The following is a 22,556-nucleotide window of genomic DNA, read 5'->3' as shown; positions in this document are numbered from 1 at the left end:
GCGTCAAAGAAAACAGGAAAAACAAAAAGAACTGTGTTGTATTCACACCAGCGAGGAACAGTGCCATCACAAATTATAATCCAGCCAGTCGCTAGCATCTTGTGGGGTTTCAAAGAATTTCACAGTACCTTTATGTTGTACTCGTAGACGACTGGGGTAAAGCATGCTGTATTTTAGTTCTCTCTCCCTGAGCCTCCTCTTCACATCAGTAAATGAACAACGTCTTTTCTGGGTTTCTGCCGAGAAATCTGGAAACAGCATGATACGGGCGTTTTCGAATTTTAGTTCTTTATGTTTCCTGGCCTCTGCTAGCCACATATTGCGGTCCCTATAATTAAGGAACCGAACCAGGAATGGTCTCGGTGGGGCACCTGAAGGTCTGGCTCCCGTGGGGACCCTGTGTGCCCTTTTGGCCACATACGTGGGAGGGAGCTCACCAAGAGAGACCAGCGACTTAAAAAACTGTTCTGCAAATGCGGTTGCATCGGTGCCCTCCGCTCCTTCCGGAAGCCCCACCACCCTCACATTATTCCGTCGCTGGTGGTCTTCAGAATCGTCCGCTCTGCATTGCAAAGTGCCCACCATCTCCTTCAATTCCATTAATTGCGACCCTTGGCTGTGTGAGGTGTCTTCCATTTCTGAAATGCGATCCTCCGCAGTGGTTAATCTACCCCTAATCTTATCCAAATCATGGCGAATGAGATTGCACTCGGAAGCCAGGAGGTCAATGCGCCCCATAAGCTCCGATTTGGATGCCGCTATGGCCTCTATGATTGGATTGGTTATAGCTTCAGTGTCCAAATCAATCTCTGCTGGTGAGAGGGAAATGTCCTCAGATTGCTGTGCAGAAGCTGAGCCTCGCTGCGCCATCTTTACCTTCGTCGTCTTGGCGCGCAGTGTTGTACTCACAGGAGCTGGAGCGGAGGAGGAGTGGGCGGGGCTAGTCGCCATGCTGCCCTGGAAGCCTGGAAGCGGAGATTCCTCTGTTCCTTCGGCGGCTGAGAACGGGAGTTGTTGTTGTTGCTGTTTTGATACCAGACTCAAAGGGTCTGGTATGCATTTTGGGGGGGGGGGACTCTATGCATTTTTTTTCATTCTTGCTGTGGCATGTGCTACAGCAAAAATTACAGCTGTCAAAGTCTTTTACTTGCAATTTCAAAACGTTTCCCATTGTAAATGTCAGTTCAGTGCTAAAAAAAAAATCACCGCTCATCGGCTGCATAGAATTTTAAAAATGTTTTACTTTGTGCAATGGCACATATTCCCCCCCCAGGACAGTGCCCACCCCGCATGCTATTTTTTGGACCACCCCTTGCATATTACCCCAGAAAATTGCCATTTTTAATTTGACAGATTCGGCTACAGTTGATTTAATTGGAGTTCGGGTTTGGCATCCAAACCTCTTTGTAGCTCAGTGAACCCCTGCTGAACCAAACCCAGGGCAGTTCAGCTCATCACTAGTCTTCAGTGTACTTTGAGGAATAAAGTATGGTGCAATTGTTATGACCACTTATTGCAAAGAACCATCTACAGGCAGTCCCCGGGTTACAAACAAGATAGGGACTGTAGGTTTGTTCTTAAGTTGAATCTGTTTGCAAGTCGGAACAGTTACATTTTTTAACTGTAGCTCCAGCCAAAAAATCTATTTTTATGCTTTTTGGATAGCATAGGGAAGGGTTAACACCCCTGTAACATTTGTTTTGCTGTCTATGCCCCGTTCAGAAGATTTCACCTCACTTTCTGTCCCAATGACAATTGGATTTTGAAAATGTTGGGTTGTTGTGGAAACATGGACTCGTGATAAAGCTTTAGTGGAGACACCTTTTTCCCATAATAACTCTTACAGGAGAGAATTTCCCTCCCTAGGGGTAGATTTCCTCTCACTTCCTGATGTCTCTCTCCATTTGTAAGTAGGATTTGTTTTTAAGTCGGATGTTTGTAACTAGGGGACCGCCTGTATATGCAGAGTCCAGTGGATTTTGGATAAAGTTAAAAAAGCATAAAAGCAAAAAAAACAAGTCCATCCAGAAATGGAGTTACAGGAGCACAGGAATGTCAGCAGAACAAGGCAGGCCTCTTGTGGGGAGCAGAAGCTGTCTCCAGAAAGCATGTAAAAGAGAAAAAGAATACAGAGGCGCCTCTGAGTGCAGACTGTTGTACATTTATTCAAAACAAAGGGTGTAAGATCAACTCACATTAGGTAAGATAAAATAGGCACATGATTAGTCCATCTCCAGTGGGATGAAGATCAGCACTCGCACTGTAGATGTTGGACCTGCCGCTCAGCAGGATCCCGAAGCCGGCTGGGTGACACCATCGTGCTCGGGCTGCGCTCCACAAGCTTTCCAGCTTTCTCCCCTGGCTCCTATCCTCATACAGCTTCTGGATCCAGCCGAGAAGCGGTTCTAACATCTACAGTGCGAATCCTGTAGATGGACTAATGATGCGATGGACAAATTAGGTGCCTATTTTATCTTACTAAATGTGAGTTGATCTTACACCCTTTGTTTTGAATAAATGTACAACAGTCTGCACTTAAAGGTGCCTCTGTATTCTTTTTCTCTTTTTCAGTGTACTTTGAGGAGAACTATTTAGTATCATACTGTAAGGAGCAGAGCTTATCAAAGTTAGCCTTTCTGAAATTTAGTGTTTATGTCATATCAGATTCTGATAAGCCCTCCTGTAATTTTCAGCAAACGTAAATGTATGAGCACTGTTTCTTAATTTCTGATATCAACTTATCTGAAATACGTGGATCCAACAGAGCATTTTTTTTCTAGCTGGCTATTATACCTTTACTCCTTTTATTTCCTTCAGTGATTTTTTTTTTTGGAGATTGCCTGCTCCTCCAGACTCTTTTCCTGTCATTTCTTCCTAAGAATCCTCGGAAGAAGAGTCCTCCTCTGTACCCTCTTCCTCAGACTCCTCCTCCTCTGCATCTTCAGATCCCTCTTCCTCAGCATCCTCTTCCTCAGACTCCTCCTCTGTATCATCAGACTCCTCCTCCTCCTCAGCATTGTCTTCTCCTGACTTCTTCCCCTTTGCATCCTCCTCCTCAGACTCCTCCTCCTCAGCATCCTTTTCCTCCGATTCATCCTCCATAGCAACCTTTTCCTCAAACTCCTCCTCAGCATCCTCTTCTTCAGACTCGTCCTCCTCAGCATCCTCTTCCTCAAACCTGTTCTCCTCAGCATTCTGTTCCTCAAACTCGTCCTCCTCAGCATCTTCTTCCTCAAACTCCTCCTCCTCAGCATCTTCTTCAGACTCCTCTGTCTCAGCATCCTCTTCTTCAGACTCATCCTCCTCAGCATCCTCTTCCTCAAACGCCTCCACCTCAGCATACTCTTTTTCAGACTCATCCTCCTCAGCATTGTCTTCCTCAAACTCCTCCTCCTCAGCATCCTCTTCTTCAGACTCATCCTCCTCAGCATCCTCTTCCTCAAACGCCTCCACCTCAGCATCCTCTTTTTCAGACTCGTCCTCCTCAGCATCCTGTTCCTCATATTCGTCCTCCTCAGCATCCTCTCCCTCAAACTTCTCCTTAGCATCCTCTTCTTCAGACTTGTCCTCCTCCGCATCCTCCTCATTAACCTCCCTTCGGAGTCTCGCTTTTCTAAATATCTTTCCTCCCTGGGACTCCTCAGAAGAAGATTCATTCTCTTCTACCTCTTGCATAGGCTGCTCAGAGCAGATTGTCTCCTCCATTATGCTGTGAGAGTGGAGCTGATGTTGAGACTGGACTGGCAGTTCCCTTGAGAGTGCACCTGCTAATTCTGGGCAGAAATGAATACAAAGAAATAATATTAAATATAAATAATACAAATAACAAGTAATTAGGCCTCATTTAGTGTTGTATTTTATTATTTTGTTGTGCAAAAATTTGTTGGGGGAGAACAGAAAGCTTTCAGCCCTAAACAGATAAAATAGTGAAGGCCTGGGTCAATAAATAGATAAATCAATAAAAAAGCTAAAGAAGAGAAGTAAAATGAGGTTGCAATGTGTGATTTGCCCTCAATAATGTTACCTGTGTGGTCATCCCAAGTTTCTATCACCTTCTCCCATGGCAAGGCTGAAGACATGGCAAGTGGAGTGAAGACTGGCATCATTTTTGCTACCTACAGTACATACAAAATATAGATATATATATATACACAGTAGATAATGAGATATATATAGAAGTAGATAGATAGATAGATAGATAGATAGATAGATAGATAGATAGATAGATAGATAGATAGATAGATAGATAGATAGATTCCCCTTCCTCAATATGTTAGCAGTCTGGGTTAATTTTTTATCACATATCATTGAATGCTAATTATTCTGCATACCCCAGGATGAACTTATTACTATATAGGGTTACTGACTGCTGTTCTCCCTTGTCTATATTGCAATGGCATATCACAGCTCTCCAGTTATGTGGTCTCCAACATCCACATGCCTGTAATATCACCCTCAGGAGCAGAACTCAGTACACTGAAATCTCACTGTAGTTTCTGTTCTGAAAGTTATTATGAGTCGCATTCACATCCAGTTATATAACTTCAAGCTATTGTATATGAAAGCATACAGTTTCCACTGATACAAGCACTTCCAAAGATAATTTACATATTTGGTAAGGTTGAATAAAAACACCAGTCCATCCAGTGCAACCTGTGTGTGTTCAAGTCAAAAATAATTTTCCATACCCCTGTATACTGTGCTCGCTAAGATAACCTTCTAAGAGTTTGTAGAAGCTGCCAATACTTCCCGCTGACACCACCAATTGTGGATATGAGTTCCACATGTTTACGGCCCTGACAGTGAAAAACCCCCTATGCAGTCTAAGGTTAGACCGTTTCTCCATTGTCATTGAGTGGCCCCGTGTTTTCTTATTCTCCCTGTGAATAGCTTATTCCCTATGCTAGAATCATCATTGAGGTATTTGTATATCACAATTAGGGGTGTCCCGATACCAATTTTTTAAGACAGAGTACAAGTGCCGATACTTTTTTTCAAGTATTCGCCGATACCGATTACCAATACTTTTTTAAATGTCATGTGACCGTTGCACTAATATGCAGCACTGATGATGTGTGGACTGTGTCAGTAGTTTTTTTTTTTGGGGGGGGGGGGGGGATGGACGGTGTCTGTGTGTTTTTAATTTTTTTAATTATTTTTACAATTTACAATTTAGGACACAGATTCCCCAGTCCTTTTCTCTGTAGCCTCAGCTGCACTGAAACTGAATGAAGAAGCAACAGAGGCTCCTCTCCATTCATAAACTTAAGCATCGTAAACACAATTTACGATGCTTAGTTATGAATGGACAGAGTCAGTGATCACTGACTCTGTTCATTCGGAAAAGGAAGGAGCTGGTAAATGATACTAGTATTGGTATCGGGTCAACCCTAATCACAATCATATCTCCACTCAAGTGTCTCTTCTCCAGGGAGAATAAGTTTAATGTTTGTAGTCGTTCCTCATTATTGAGGACCTCCAGTCCCCTTATTAACTTTGTTGCCCTTCTCTGGACCCCCTCCAGTTCTAGCACATCCTTCCTGAAGATTGGTGAGCAGAACTGGACAGCATACTTCAGATATGGCTGCACCAGAGTTTTATAAATTGTCAGGAATATAGTTTTATCTCTGGAGTATATTCCCTTTTTTATGCATGCTAATATTCTGCTTGCCTTGCTTGCTGCAGCTTAATTTTGCATGCCGTTGTTGTAGTCTGTCATCTACTAGGACCCCCAGATCTTTTCCATCCTGGATTCCCCCAGAGGTTCTCGCCCTAGTGAGTAACTTGTGTTCCAATTTTTAACCCCTAGATGCATTACTTTACATTTTTTAACATTAACCCTCATTTGCCATGTAGTTGCCCACCCGTTAATTTAATTGAAGTTTTCTTAAAGTGTCTAGATCAGGGGTGCCCAACCGTTTGAGGAGCAAGGGCCACTTTATTGGCTTGGGCCACAATGAGCATAAAGGGGGGATGGCAGTGTCCACTCTGCATGTGTAGAGCAGACACACAAGCAACCCGCTCTACCTTAAGAGCCCTCCGATCCGCCCAGACAGAAGGGGACAGATCCCCTTCTGTTTTTTTTTAAGGAGATCGGATTGCAGATAGGCGAGTGTAAACGGACACGAGTCCGTTTACATCTGCCGCTCTATAGAGGTGAATGGAGAGTCCGTTTGAGTCCACCTGAAAAACAGACAGGTGGACCCGATCGGACCAATCATGTGAAAGGAGCCTAAGGCTGCTTTCACACTGATGCACAGCAGTTTACCTGCTTCTCAACTGACCTCAATCTTCACTTCTTCCTCAGGACTCCTGCAGCTAGCTAGTACTGCTGGCTGGTACTGCCGGTGGGTACTGCTGACAGGTGCTGGTACTGCTGGAGGGTACTGGTAATGCTGGCTGGTACTGTTACTACTGACTGATACTGCTGGCTAGTATTGCTGGCGGGTACTGGTACTGCTGGCTGGTACTGGTACTGCTGGTGGGTACTGTTGACTGGTACTGCTGGCTAGTACTGCTGGTGGGTACTGGTACTGCTGGCTGGTACTGATGACTGGTATTGCTGGCGGGCATTGGTACTGCTGGCTGGTATTGGTACTGCTGGCTGATACTGGCACTGCTAGCGGGTACTGCTGGCTGGTACTGGTACTGCTGGTTTATACTGCTGGCTGGTACTGATGACTGGTACGGATGGTGGGTACTGCTACTGCTGGCGGGTACTTCTGGCGGGTACTGGTACTACTGGCTGGTACTGGTACTGTTGGTACTGCTGTCTGGTACTGGTAATGCTGGTTGGAACTGGTACTTCTGGCTGGAACTGGTACTGCTGGTTGGTACTGGTACTGCTGGCTGGTACTGGTACTACTGGTTGGTACTGGTGGTTGGTACTGGTACTGTTGGTTGGTACTGCTGGCTGGTACTGGTACTGCTGGTTGGTACTGTTGGTTGGTACTGGTACTGCTGGCTGGTACTGGTACTGATACTGGTGGCTGGTACTGATACTGGTGGCTGCTGTCCCAGATCGCGGGTTCCTGTGTCCCGACCCACCATCCCCGAGTATAATTGTGACAGAAGCATGCAGCTGCAGTAGAGAGCAGAGCCGATGCTTCCTGTCACAGGCGGAGTACATTTGGTATCACTCCGCCTGTGAAGGAGCCGGCGCTATACAGGAAGCATCGGCTCTGCTTCCTCTAGCGGCGGCTCCGTTCTTCGCACTAATGCTCGGAGATGGCGGGTCAGGAACCAGCGATCTGGGCTTGCCGACCCGCCATCTCAAAGCAAGGCATGGCGGGCCACATCAGAGGGCGCCGCGGGCCAGTGGTTGGGCACCCTGGTCTAGATCCTGCTGTGAATATATTGCCCTACTTAGCTTTGTATCGTCAGCAAACACTGGAATTGAGCTCTTTAATTAATTTATAGATGATATAGGGATTGATATAAACAGAATTGGTCCCAGGACAGAGCCCCAGGGTACCCCACTTACCACTCCAGACCAGTGTGAGTATACGCTATTTATCACCATCCTTTGGGCACACTCCTGTAACCAGTTTTCTATCCATGTACAAACCCTATGGTCTATGCCTACAGACCCCAGTTTGTAAATTAAGCATTTATAGGGAGATTGTATCGAATGCCTTTGCAAAATCCAGATACACCACATCCACAGGCCTTGCTTTATTTAGATGGCAGCTCACTTCTTTTTCCTCAAAGAATAGGTGCAGGAACTCACCCCCCCCATGCCCTCTCCCCCCGATGTGGTGCACTGTGTGCGCAGCGTTATAGGTATGGCCAAATTGCACAGTGGGCGGGTCTTAAAGGGGCAGTATAAACCTCTGCCCCCTTCCTAAGCTCACTTCTGTACCTCACCATCTACAACTCACCTCTGCATCCCCGTCTACAACTCATTGTCTGCACCCTGGTTCACAGCTCACTTCTGTACCCCCCACCACAACTAATCTGTGCACCCATCATCCACAACTCACTGCTGCACCCCCAACCACAACTTGCTTCAGTGCCCCCGTCCAAAGCTGTTTGCAGCTCACTTCTGCACCCCATCCAAATTTCATCTGTGCACCTTGGTCCACAACTCACTTCTGCACCCGTATCCGCAAATGATCTCTGCACCCCCTGCCACAAATCATCTTTGCAACCACCATCCACAACTTACTATACATCCCCATCCTCAACTCACCTCTGCACTCCCGCACCCTTCGGCAACTCACATCTGCACCCCCTTGTCCGCAACTCACATCTGCAACCCACCTCTGCACCCCCTGTCTCCAACCCACCTCTGCACCCCCTGTCCGCAACTCACATCTGCACGCCCCGTCTACAATTCTTCTCTGCACCCCCACACTCTTACGCAACTCGCATCTGTACACCCTGTCTGCAATTCACCTCTGCGCCCCCTGTCTGCTACTCATCTCTGCACCCCTTGTCCGCAACTCACTTCTGCACCCTCGCCCATTCACAAACCACCTCTGCACATCCTGTCCGCAATTCACATATGCACCCCCTGTCTGCAAAACACCTCTACACCTCCTGTCCGCAACTTACATCTGCACCCCCTGTCCGCAACTCACCTCTGCACCCCCACCCATCCACAACCCACATCTGCACCCCCTTTTTGCAACTCACCTCTGCTTCCCCACCCATCCACAACCCACCTTTGCACCCCCTGTTAGTAATTCACCTCTGCACCCCCCACTCTTCCGCAACTCACATCTGCACCTCCTGCTTGCAATTCACCTCTGCACTCCCACCCATCCACAACTCCCCTCTGCACTTCCCCACTCTTTCATGACTGCAACTTATCTCATCATACTCCCCCCTTTAACAGCTCACCTCTGCACCCCTGGCCATAGCTAACACCTGTCCACAACTCACCTCTGCAGCTTTTTCTATAGTGTATCCTTGCAACCCCCCCCCCCCCCCCAACAGCTATGCTTTGCAGGCCCCTTATATAGCTCCTTAATTCTGCACCTTATTTCTCACCTCTGTTTCTCCTCAGTTTTGCACAAGCCCACCTATAACCCCCTAATGCCTTGCTTACCTCTTTACAAAAAAATCTCTCTGGCTTTACCAACACAGTGCACTGTCACATGTGGCTGCACCTCTTCCCACTTGCCAGCGGCAGCCACAGGATCATCAGGCACAGGGGTCTCCATCCGGACACCGGCAGCACAGCATGTAATGCCCCACCTCCTGTCCATGAACACAGCGCCAGGCACCTGTCCCTCCCTTGTTCCGGCTCTGAGTGCAGCGCCTGGGAGGTTCAGTGGGAGAGATGCGCATTGCACTGTCACTTGTAAATACAGAACTTAGGCTTCTGTGTTTACAAGTAACAGTAGACATCAGTGAGCACATGGCCAGTGTCGGAGGTGACAGAACAGAATTTTGCCATGTTCCAGCAGAAAAAAAGCCATGGGCTATGGGCATTTAAATAATTAAATAATGACCTCTATACCTGCAGGTACTTTGGAGCATCTCATCCTCAGGGTTAGCAGAGAGAGTAAAGTCCTCCAAGTTACATAGTTGTTAAGATGGAATAAAGACACAGAACCATCCAGTTCAAAGTTTTGTGTGAGTGCTGCAAGTTTCCATATCCCTGTATATTGTGTTTGCCAAGAAACTAATTTTTTAGTTTTTTTTTCAGTTATCTACAGTATACTCTTAGCTGTTAACTGTGGAAGGGAGGTCTACATCTTTGCTGCTGTACATAACCCTTTAAGCAGTTTAAGATTGAACCGAATCTTGTACAACTTCATTGTGTGGCCACATGTCTTCTTCAGAGACTTTAGATTAAACAGTTTTACCAATATTGCAGTCACCATTGATGGATTTGTAAATTGCACTCAAATCCCCTCTTAAGCACCTCTTTTCCAGGGGGAACCAGTGACCAGCTGGCCGCATCATTGGATCTTTTCTTGGGTGCTCCGGTTAAAATGTCAAGCCTGAGAAGCATAGACCAGCAGCGGAATGGTGGAGACATCACCTCCTGCCGCTGCAGAAAGTGTTTCAGTGGCTAATGAGTCGCTCTGACAGCTTTCATGAGAAAGCCAGCTGCCGGCTGAAAAAAAAAAAATACGGGGGTTATGGCTGACAGCTTCTGCCATAACCCCAGTAAACCACTTGCAAACCGCAACGTGTATATATATGTATTGCGGTCGTCAAGTGGTTAAAATGAAAAAGGCTTGTTATTGAACTCGGTTTAGAAGTTCTTAAACTGTGCTCTTAGTCAGAAGGACATTAATAATCACAAAGGACGCCTGCAGTAGCTGTTGGAACAGTTATATGGTAAGTTTAAATTGTTTTCCACCCCTCAGCATCATCCTAGTTATTTTCCTCCTTCTCCCCTAATTCAGTCTCTATTTATCCCATTTCAGGATACAACAACTCCCTGCTACTGACTAATCCCAACTTGTATTTCCCATATGTGTGAAGAGCATCTGTCTCTGACACTCACATCTACCTCAATAGTCCTCTAGGTAAGCCCTCCTTTTAATTATCACCCCTACCCCATATATTAGTTATGGTATTACCTTTTCCCAATGGTCAAACAGCACCTGTCCTTAATCTTTTATTATTATACATTTTCTAGACAAACATCTACAACTTCCATTCCCACTCTGAGTATTTCCTTCCAACGTTTTCCAGGCGTTTCCCTTTACAACAACTTGTTTTTAAATTGTATGTTTCTGCGGCTTTGATGCCCTATCTATTTGATGTGCTGTACATTATTCCACCCATTTGTAAAATGTGTGCGTTATATATTTTTTAGCTCTTTCCCTTTCCTACATACAATCTTTAACCAGCATTATATTTGATTGCCAGGTCATTTGTATGCCCCCTGCAGTCATTGAAACGGTGCAGCCTGATCTGCCTCCAGCTGGGATGTCGGGTGTCTGGTTTTCAGGTACGTTCTTGAGTGCGTGGGGGTTTTATATGGCTACCCTCCTCTGGGACATAGTCCAGCCACGTATCCCAATCTCTATTACATGTTCTCCCACAATTGTCTTCTCTTTTGTTCAGCTTTTTATTTGTTTTTTTGTATTTCTGTGCATAGATCCTCATTGTTGCAACAGGCTCACATCATTCCCTGAAGAAGCCAATGTCTTGGCGAAACATGTAGGAACTGAGCTTCTGTTTTGAAGGCTGTCTCCACCAGGCCTACTCCACTGCATTTGATTTTGTACAATTTATGTGTGAACTGCATCCATGATTTTATCTACCTATGTCTTTTTTGTATGCGCTGAAATTTGTTAAATAAAGTATTTTTGCAATTTTACCCTAAATATCCTACTTCTATATTTTCCTATGGCACCGCTATAATCCCCCTTTCATTCCCCTAATGATTCATTAATATTTTGGGATGAGGTGCTGTATCTAATGGAACCCTTCTAGCCATACCTCCATTTCTCTAGTCTATACTATAGTTTCTCTGCTATCTGAGCCCCCCTTGCCCCCAGTTTTGCCCACCTCCCCATTCAGTAACCATTTTGACCCTTGTTCACTGCATGCTATGTCTACCAACTATACTGTTCAGCAATCATGATCTTTGTGACAGATTACCCTATCTGCCCTTCTAATTATGGAGTCATCTACAACCAGTATCTTTGTATCCTTGTTTATATGGTCTCAGCACTCTGCTCTCCCTTCTTGCTGTGCACAAACTGTGGGTTTACATTAGTGATTAGAGGACTGCCAGATTTCTATTTTATTGTTGGAACAGAGGAATAAGATGATCTATTAAGAAACAATTTCAAGAGGTTGTAAAACATTTCCCCTGTTAGACAATTGCATAATGTGCGAGTATGCATCAAAATACTTACCTTAGAACAAAGCCCTCCAGTGGCCTGCTGTCACTGCTGACAGGACTTCTATCTTCCTTCCGGGTTCGTGGACTCCGGCTGTGTAAGTGGCTGGAGCCACGATGATGTCACTCCCGTGAATGCGTGTGGGAGCCCTTGGTTCTGGAACAGTGCTCTGAAGATCCTGCACGGTATGCCAGACCTTCAGAGCTCATGCGGTGGTGGTGTTGCATCAAGTGTGAATATCTCCTAAATGGTGCCTTATTATACTGTAGGCTTACCCAGGGCCAAAACTAGGGGGGGCGCCCGCCCCGGGTGATGCATCTATGGGGGGCGCCACCAGGGGTTCTGCCCCCACCTGCACTGGGAACCGCTGCTCTCAGGGTGTCACTGCTGCTCGATCAAGTGTAATGGACATGCAGGTCTCCCTCCTAGGGACAACCTATGTCTTTTCTGCATGAGACATCCCAGAGAAGGGGAGGCTTCAAAGAAGGCCCTGGACTGGATGGGGGGTGCAGAAGAGGCCCTGACCTGGGGGGGTGGGTGGAGGAGGCCCTGGACTGGGGGATGTAGTGTCTTCATTTGGATCTGTGCACCCACTTCTTTAGGTGAAGCTCTCTGGTGGATGCAGATGCAGCAAAAAGTGGCACAGCATGCAGGACCTGTCTCAGAGCCTGCCTAGGGGATTTATCAAAACTAGAGCAGACAGAATTTGGAACAGCTGTGCGTAGTAACCAATCAGCTCATAGCTTTCATTTTTAAAGCCGAATATGCTGAAGATAGAAGCTGATGGGTTGCCATGAACAGCTGTTTCAGATTCTGACTACAGCAGCTTTGATAAATTCCCCTCACTGTGTTTTACATTTCTTACTCTTGACCAAGGCTTTTTTCTGGTGGAACACACCGAAACGCCATTCCACCACCTTTGCCAGAGCATTCATTTCCCTCCTCTCCTCCTAATTGTATAGCCTGCCCCCAGCCCTGCTGCCCACGGAGGGATCAAACACAGGGAAACCTCCACCAGAGAACTCCCCCTGTATTCTGCGTAGCCTCGGCTCCTCCTCCTTCTATGTATCCTGCTGCGCGCTGCCACTGCCCTGAGGGATCGAATGGCTACAGTATGTGAGAGCGAGAGGTGGAGTGATCTGTATTCCGCAGCTCTGCTCCGCCTCTCAGTGCTGTCTGGGAGATCGGTTTGGCGCCGCGTGTCACACTATCTGATTGTGGATAGGTAGGTAGCCAGGTGGTCCTCCACCTCACTAGCCTCCCTCATGTCATGTAAATTGGACCGGTATGTTACTATTGTGACTGTGAGCAAAATGCTGCTAACAGGGTTGTGCTGTGTGGGCTGGGTGGTCTGTTGACTGGGTTGGGCGGTCTGTGAACTGGGCTGTGTGGTCTGTGGCCTGGGCTGAGTTGTACTGTGGACTCGACTGGGTGGTGCTGTGGACTGGGCTGGGTGGTCTGCGGACTGGGCTGGGTGATCTGTGGACTGGGCTGGGTTGTGCTGTGGACTGGACTAGGTGGTCTCCTGACTGGGCTGTGCTGTGGACTGGGCTGGGTTGTGCTGTGGACTGGGTTGGGTGGTCTGCAGACTGGGCTGGGTGGTCTGCGGACTGGGCTGGGTAGTCTGCAGGCTGGGTGGTCTGCAGGATGAGCTGGGTGGTCTGTGGACTGGGCTGGGTTGTGCTGTGTGGTCTCCTGACTGGGCTGGGTAGTCTATGGACTGAGCTGGGTGGACTGAGTTGGGTGGTCTCCTGACTGGGCTGGGTGGTCTGTGAACTGGGCTGGGTGGTCTGTGTGGTCCGTGAACTGGGCTGGGTGGTCTGTGAACTGGGCTGGATGGTCTTCTGACTGGGCTGTGTGGTCTGTGAACTGGGCTGGGTGGTCTGCGGACTGGGCTGGGTGGTCTGCTGACTGGGCTGGGTTGTGCTGTGGACTGGGCTGGGTGGTCTCTTGACTGGGCTGGGTTGTGCTGTGGAGTGGGCTGGGTGATCTGCGGACTGGGCTGGGTGGTCTGTGGACTGGGCTGGGTGGTCTGTAGACAGGGCTGGGTGGTTTTCGGACTGGGATGGGTGGACTGGGTGGTCTCCTGAAAGGCTGGGCGGTCTCTGAACTGGGCTGGGATGTCTGTGTGGTCTCTGAACTGGGCTGGGTGGTCTGTGGACTGGGCTGAGTGGTCTGCAGGCTGGGCTGGGTGGTCTACGGGCTGGGCTGGGTGGTCTTTGGACTGGGCTGGGTGGTCTGCGGACTGGGCTGGGTTGTGCTGTGGACTGGGCTGGGTAGTCTATGGACTAAGTTGGGTGGACTGGGTTGGGTGGTCTCTTGATTGGGCTGGGTGGTCCGTGAACTGGGCTGGGTGGTCTGTGAACTGGGCTGGATGGTCTCCTGACTGGGCTGCGTGGTCTGTGAACTGGGCTGGGTGGTCTGCGGGCTGGGCTGGGTGGTCTGCGGACTGGGCTGTCTGCGGACTGGGCTGGGTTGTGCTGTGGACTGGGCTGGGTGGTCTCCTGACTGGGCTGGGCTGGGTTGTGCTGTGGACTGGGCTGGGTGGTCTGCGGACTAGGAGGGGTGGACTGGGTTGGGTGGTCTCCTGACTGGGCTGAGTGGTCTGTGAACTGGGCTGGGTGGTCTGTGAACTGGGCTGTGTGGTCTGTGAACTGGGCCAGGTGGTCTGTGAACTGGGCAGGGTGGTCTCCTGACTGGGCCGTGTGGTCTGTGAACTGGGCTGTGTGGTCTGTTAACTAGGCTGTGTGGTCTTCTGACTGGGCTGGGAGGTCTGTGAACTGGGCTGGGTGGTCTGTGAACTGGGCTGGGTGGTCTGTGAACTGGGCTGGGTGGTCTGTGGACTGGGCTGGGCGGTCTGTGGACTGGGCTGGGCAGTCTCTTTGCTGGACTAAGCTGGGCGGTTTCTTTGCTGGGCTGGGCGGTCTCTTTGCTGGACTAAGCAGGGCGGTCTCTTTGCTGGACTGGACTGGGCTGTCTCTTTGCTGGACTGGGCTGGGCTGTCTCTTTGCTGGAAGGGGCTGCGGCTGTCTCTTTGATGTACTGGACTAGTCTGTCTCTTTGATGTACTGGGCTGTGGCGGTCTCTTTGCTGGACTAGACTAGGCTGTCTCTTTGATGTACTGGGCAGCAGGGCTGTCTTAATAGCACCATGGGCCCCTGAGCAAAGTAATGCTCTGGGGCCCCTACAATGGAGACAGCGCAGCTAAACAGACATCAAGTAGGTAGGAGGCAGACTAGCGGAGCTTCCCCTTTCGGGTGGAGCTCCGCTTTAACTACATGAACAATCATTCTGTACAGCAAAGAAACAGTGGGAAAATACTACATACATAAAGTAACAAAGCTGTCCTGTGCATATAATATATCTGCTAGAATGATGCTCAGGACAGTTGTAACAAGTATAGACATGGCTACCCAAATAAAAATCATGATGCACCATCCAGCCTGACAGGGCCTCAGATACCCCCAACATTGTAACCCCTCTACATCTTATCCAGCACTCCTAACTCTGCCCAATCAACCACACACACACACACACACACACACACACACACACACACACCAGGTTTCTCCATGCCATTGTTATCCTGTTACCACCTCCACATCCCCTGTATTCTCAACCTCAAATACCTCCCCAGCACTATGGCCCCTCTACACCCTAGATATTCCCCCAGCAGTCTGACCCATCTACACGCTATATTGCCACATACCATTTTTCTTGGGGGTGTGCAAAACAATGTCCAGCCCTGGGTGCCAGATGTGCTAGCCTACCACTGGGCTTACCTGTAGGTAAAAACCACAAAGTGGACTTTACTACCGCTTTAAAGTGAAAGAAAATGTTGTGAAAGTTGCAGATGAATTACTCCTTGATGCCTTAAGCTACAGAAATTAGTGAGGGCTTGTTTTTAGCATTGTTACTGCATGTTAAGAATATGCAAAGAGTTTAATGTCCAAAGCCTGACCACAGTTCTAATTTAAATTATTTAAAGTGACATTAAACCCTGGTTTAAAAAATATTCTATTCGCTTTGGAGCCCTGAGTAGTTTCAAGGTAAATGTTTCGAAATCAGAAATTCTCAATGTGTCACTTCTACCACATCAAGTGATGATGATGAAAAATAACTTTTCATTCAGATTTTGCTCTTCTGCATTAAAGTACTTAGGAATTAATATTCCATCAGATTTGACCCAGCTATACTTCACAAATTATATTCCCCTAATGCAACATACTCTACAAGATCTAAAAAAATATGATTCAAACCAATACTCATGGTTTGGGAGGATCAACATATTGAAAATGGACATAATACCGCACTTTTTGTATCTCTTTCAAAATATCCCTGTTATGCCCTGTACACACGGTCGGACATTGATCGGACATTCCGACAACAAAATCCATGGATTTTTTCCGACGGATGTTGGCTCAAACTTGTCTTGCATACACACGGTCACACAAAGTTGTTGGTAAATCCGATCGTTCTGAACGTGGTGACGTAAAATACGTACGTCGGGACTATAAACGGGGCAGTAGCCAATAGCTTTCGTCTCTTAAATTATTCTGAGCATGCGTGGCACTTTGTGCATCGGATTTGTGTACACACGATCGGAATTTCTGACAACGGATTTTGTTGTCGGAAAATTTTATAGCAAGCTCTCAAACTTTGTGTGTTGGAAATTCCTATGGAAAATGTGTGATGGAGCCTATACACGGTCGGAATTTCCGACAACAAGGTCCTATCACACATTTTCCATCGGGAAACCCTATCTTGTGTACAAGGCATTACTATTCCTAGATCCTTTTTTTCTACTTTACAATCCGCTTTTGTTAAGTTTATCAGGGGCAATAAGAGATCTAGATTAAATTGGAAAACGCTAACATTACCTAAAACGAAAGGAGGAGCGGGCGCACCGAATCTCTATTTTTATTATGTGGCGGCAGTCCTGACCAGATTAGTGAGCTGGTTCCATCACTCAGATACCAAACAATGGGTATCAATAGAACAGGGGCTGAATCGGTTCGACCTCCAGGCTCTTCCTTGGTTAGATTTACCGTTTCAGGGTACTCACGAGACACGTCCTTTTCTCCACCCTTTCTTACATCTCAACTATTGAGCTTGTGGTCCAAAATGATCTTGAGGCTAGGGCTTTCTTCACAGATAGGACCAATGACACCTTTATTTGGCATTCCACAATTCCCACCTGCAGTAGACTGGACTCATTTCCTCATATGGAATAAGGAATCTCACCGAAGAGTGAGCCAGATTCTTTGTCAGGGTAAATTACCACCTATATTGAACCTAATATCAACGCACCAGCCTTCACTTATGCAATGGATGGAATATCAAAAATTATTGTCCTTCCTATTTTCTATTTCTCCAAACCAATCCTTCAATAGAGACTTAAATTTGTTTGAGTCCATCCTATTGCAAAGTAATAGACCAAAACATGTTCTATCAGCAATATACAAGATTCTAATCTTAAAAAATCACCCTGAGCCCCCAGAATTCACAAATAAATGGGCACGTGATCTTAATATTCAATTTGGAACCGAAGAGTGGGAGAAGTCATTTACTTGCACACATTGTCATTGACAATTAAAGCCCCAGAGACAAGCTATAAGCTTGTCACTCGTTGGTATCGATGCCCAACAACCATGCAACGAATAAACCTAGATACATCGGATAAATGTTGGAGATGTCACTCTGCCAAGGGCTCGCTCTTACACATATGGTGGGAATGTCCTCAAATTCGCCAATTCTGGGATATGATCATGCAGCTGTATACTACAGTTACAGGGGAGTTAATCCCCAACACACCGCAAATTACTCTGCTATCCATTTTACCAGATTCATATAAAAATATCAAACAAGGTTTGCTAAGACATTGGTTAATAGCAGCCAGACTGGTTATTCCGTGATATTGGCGAACTACACAAGCCCCTTCGGTTAACGAATGGATAGTAGAAATGGACCTAATTGAGAGATGGAGAAGATGGAGGCCCTCCTGTCACATGAATTGGACACATATGAAAAATGTTGTCAGATATGGACCCCCTGGAGGACATTTAGGGAATCATCTGGAAATTAGGGGGAAAATGGAACTTTAATCTAAAAGAAGGTCTATTGGGGTATTGGTAAGAGATGTCTTTACGTTGTACGCCCTAGCCATCCTTTTTTTTTTCCCCCCCATTTCTTTTTTTTTTGTTTGTTTGTTTGATGTTTTTGTTATGATAGTTTGTATAAAGTAATATGATGTTTTTTTGCTGGTGTGGCTATACCATCAATGTATGTTTGAATTGTTTATTTGTAAAAATTTTATAAAATTGAGATATAAAAAAAAATATTTTATTTAAGTATGCTCTCAGCCTCCTCCGCATATCACAATTCCTTTTTTTTCTACTATGATCCAACTTCCAGTTAGAGGGTGACTAAGTTTGTTCTCCATAGTTCCACTGTATGGAGAAAAGCAGCCACCCTCTCTTTCTAAGGCTTGAAATGGACTATGGACTATGGACTATGTAGTGTGCGAAGAGCAATGAGCATGCACTATTTGTTTCATACAGAAGTGAGGGGATAAAGAAGAAGTTCAGGAGCACATGAAGAATGTTATAAGGAGGCAGAAAAACATAGCAAGAAACAATTTCATGACAAATAGAATACAGGTTCATTAGGTAGTGGATGTGTATGAATAGTTTTTAGGGAATAAGCATATTGTTTAGTCACTTTAGGTTTGTCATTATAATATTCTAGTACAGGGCTCAAAATTTCAAGTCCTGAGCTACTAGCCAGGCCTCAAGGGTTACTCGCCACCAGTTGCCCTGCCCAACCCCTACCCTGCCCCGCCCCTAATCACGCCCTCATAAATTATCTCATGAAATGACACTTAAATGTTTTATGCAGAATTAAGTTATAAAAATAAATATTAACAACAACTTTATCTGTGCCCAAAAATGCAGCCTGCCCGTGTACACCAATGCAGCCTGTGTCACTAATACAGCCTGTGTCACTAATGCAGCCTGTGTCCCCAGTGCAGCCTGTGTCACCAATGCAGCCTGTGCCCCCAGTGCAGCCTGTTTTACTAATGCAGCCTGTGTCACCAATGCAGCCTGCGTCCCCAGTGCAGCCTGTGTCACTAATGCAGCCTGTGTCACTAATGCAGCCTGTGTCCCCAGTGCAGCCTGTGTCACTAATGCAGCCTGTGTCACTAATGCAGCCTGTGTCCAAAGTGCAGCCTGTGTCCCCAATGCAGCCTGTGTCCTCAGTGCAACCTGTGTCCCCAATGTAGCCTACCTGTGCAAGGGAAGAGAGAGAGCCGATGCCTGGTTGATCAGAGCACGGGGAACATAACAGCTTTCATTTCGATAACTGTGTGTGGTCCCCGCCGCGTGCCGCCATATACAGCTCCTCCCCCTTGTCCGGGGAACGTTGATAGACAGATCACCTGTTCCAGGATTGGACGGGTGATCTGTCTATCAAAGTGCCCAGACAAAGAGGAGGGGCTGTATATGACAGCGCACGGCGGGGAACACACAGCTATTGAAATGAAAGCTGCTGTTATGTTCCCCATGCTCTGATCAACTAGGGCTGCGGCTTTCCTCTCTCTTCCCCTACGATCGCTGGGAGAATGGCCCCCATATAACTCAGGCTGCCTGCGTTGCTCGACCCCCCACCCATCCCCCCCGCTCCCAGCCCACAGCAAAATGTGAGTGGAATTTTTGAGGGCTGTTCTAGTATATAAAAGCATGAATTTACCTCTGTCATTATAGTCGTTAAACCTTTGTGTATTGTATGTGAGACCACAGAAAAGTCCAGATCACCTTGAAGCTGTTTATCACATTTCTGCTTATAACTTTCCTCCTGGATCTCACAGAAGTCACCTGTGCATGGTTCCTGTAGGACAGCCAATGGATCTGTCATATTACACAGTTCCTCAATGTGATGCATCTGCCTGGACAGCTTATCCTTCTTTATTTCCAGATCCTGTATCAGATCATTGATTGAAAGCAAGACCCCTTTTGCCTGCCCAGAGATCTGACTCAGTACTTTTTTTTCCAGGTCTTCCAGCTGTCTCCTAAGCTCTCCAAACAGGGCAGTAACTCTCTCGTTTTCACTATATGCTTTTTCTTCTGATTCCTTCAGATGGTCCCGCAGTCTCTGGACTCTCTGCTCTGTCTCCTCTCTTATCATTAACATTTTCTCCAGGACATTTTTCAGTTTTTTCTTCCTTTTTTGAGAGGCCTCATTCAGCATCTCTGCATGGTGTCCCTGGTGTGCTCCATCAATCCTGCACAAAAAACAGATACAGGTAGAATCCTCAGTGCAGTAATAGTCTAGAATCTTCTTATGGACAGAGCATTTCCTGTTGTTCAGGTTGGTGGTGGGGTCACATAAGACATGTTCTGTTGACTTGCTGTGGACTCCCAAGTGTTTATCACAAAGAGAAGCTTCACACAACAGACATGACTTAACAGCAGGTACAGGAGTGTCCACGCAGTAGGTGCAGGGGTATCTGGTCTCCTCCTGATCAGTAGACAGAATATTGTCCAGTATTTTTCGCAGAGCAATGTTCCTGTACAGTACAGGCCGCTTCACAAACTCTTCTCTGCATTCAGGACAGGAATAACGTCTAGGCCCCTGCTGTGTATCCAGCACATGATCTATACAGACCCGGCAAAAGTTGTGTCCACATGTCAGGTTTACAGGATCGGTGAAAGTATTTAGACAGACGGAACATTCCAGCTCTGCTCTCACACTTGCAGCCATTGCAGCCAGCTGGAGAGAGAAATGAAAGTGAAAGTCTCCAACACTCAGAACTCGTAGGGTGTTGGGCAAAGCTGTGACTGCTAAAATATTAAAGGGGTTGTAAACCTACGTGTTTTTTCACCTTAATGCATCCTATGCATTAAAGTGGTTGTAAACTCTTTTAACCACTTGCTGACCGCCGCATGACGATGTACGTCGACAGAATGGCACGGGCAGGCATATGGGCATACCTGTACGTCTCTGCCTCCCAGCGATCTGTGCTGAGGGGGAGGCCACCGATTCATGGCCACCCCCTCGCGATCGCTCTTGACGAATGGGAAGCTTCCTCTCCTTTTGAAAATGTAAACAGAAGCAGAGGAAGTGATGTCATCTCTCCTCGTGTCGGTCTTTTCGTTCCAACGTCCGAGAAGAGAAGACATCCAAGTAAGTGCACCAACAGACCACTGACACCAGCACACGTAGGCACACAAATTACCCCCCGATCACCCCCTGCATCCCCAGTTTCAGTTTCACCGATTGCAGTGTTTATTTTTTTTACTGATCACTGCATTTGGTATCATTTGTGACTGTTATAAGTGGTAGGGCAGTTAGTGGTAGGCCCCTTTAGGTCTAGGGTAACCCCCTAACCCCCCCTTATAAAGGTTTAACCCCTTGATCACCCCCCAGTTAACCCTTTCATCCCCTGTCGTCAGTGTCACTAAGCGATCTTTTTTCTGATCGCCGTATTAGTGTCACAGGTGACACTACTTAGTCAGGTAGGTTTTTAGGTTCACCGTCAGCTTTTTATTGCATCAGGTACCCCTATATACTACCTAATAAAGGTTTTAATCCCCTGATTGCCCCCTAGTTAACCCTTTCACCAGTGATCACCGTATAAGTTTTACGGGTGACGCTGGTTAGATTGTTTTTTATACCCGCCGTTTATTACCTAATAAAGGTTTAACCCCCTGATTGCCCGGCGGGTGATATCAGTTAGGTTTTAGGGTCAGTTAGGGTCTGCATAGCCCCAGGCAGCGTCAGAATAGTGCCAGTAGCGCTACCACCCACGCACGCAGCATACACCTCCCTTAGTGGTATAGTATCTGAACGGATCAATATCTGATCTGATCAGATCTATACTAGCGTCCCCAACAGTTTAGGGTTCCCAAAAATGCAATGTTAGCAGGATCATCCCAGATACCTGCTAGCACCTGCATTTTGCCCCTCTGCCCAGCCCAGCCCACCCAAGTGCAGTATCGATCGATCACTGTCACAAAACACTAAACACACATAACTGCAACGTTCACAGAGTCAGGCCTGATCCCTGCGATCGTTAACAGTATTTTTGGTAGCGTTTGATACAGTTGCTGACAGCCTAGGAGCTTTTTTACCTGTGAGTCTCACTACTGTACCAGAAAATTTACAGCCCAAAATGGCAAATCGAAGGTACAGTAGTGAAAAGGCCTACACGTTTCTGAGCATGACAGATAGTGAAGAGGAAGTCACTCATCTTTTAGATTCAGGCTCAGAATATGATCCTGTAGACGACAGCGGCTCCATGACAGAAAGCTCTGACGACGGAGTTGTTGTCTCTGCCAAGGTCAGGCGTACCAGACCCCGATCTTCTTCTGCTGTTGTTGAGGTGCAAGAACCGCAGGGCTCTCGTATGGAGCAGAGAGCCAGTACTAGTGCCGCTCATCCTTCTGGTGAATTGGCAAGCACCAGCGGCCTAGTACACCCTGGTCGTATATCCAGCACTGCAGTATCACGTGGTGACGTGGTGAGTCCCATAGGTGCAGTTCAAGGTGGCGAGGTAGCAAGCACAAGTAGTGTCCCGCTGCCACCAAGAAGACAAAGACAGGCCCGTCGTGCCCATAGTGTCCTTCCTGCAGAATTCGACAATCCTAATTGGGAACCCACTACTTCTGCAGCACTCGTACTTCCCCCATTTACTGGCCAACCCGGAATTCAGGTGGAAACAGTTGATTTTACATCACTTGA

General features: G+C 47.0%; 1 protein-coding gene across 1 annotated transcript; it reads right to left on the bottom strand.

The window, feature by feature from the left end:
* Window positions 1-2,529: 2,529 nt before the first annotated feature.
* Window positions 2,530-20,616, bottom strand: LOC141132738 (uncharacterized). Its single transcript, XM_073621509.1, has 3 exons — window positions 19,566-20,616; window positions 4,025-4,115; window positions 2,530-3,773 (listed from the first exon to the last, which is right to left on the bottom strand). Exons 1-3 carry the CDS (start codon window positions 20,574-20,576, stop codon window positions 2,875-2,877), a joined length of 2,001 nt encoding a protein of 666 aa, XP_073477610.1. The 5' UTR covers window positions 20,577-20,616; the 3' UTR covers window positions 2,530-2,874.
* Between the last annotated feature and the right edge of the window lie 1,940 nt (window positions 20,617-22,556).

This window comes from Aquarana catesbeiana, linkage group LG03 (genome assembly GCF_042186555.1).
Source record: "Aquarana catesbeiana isolate 2022-GZ linkage group LG03, ASM4218655v1, whole genome shotgun sequence".
In the NCBI taxonomy this organism is placed as follows: domain Eukaryota; kingdom Metazoa; phylum Chordata; class Amphibia; order Anura; family Ranidae; genus Aquarana; species Aquarana catesbeiana.
Note: the sequence above shows the minus strand (reverse complement) of the source record. Positions and strands in the feature narration are given on the sequence as shown.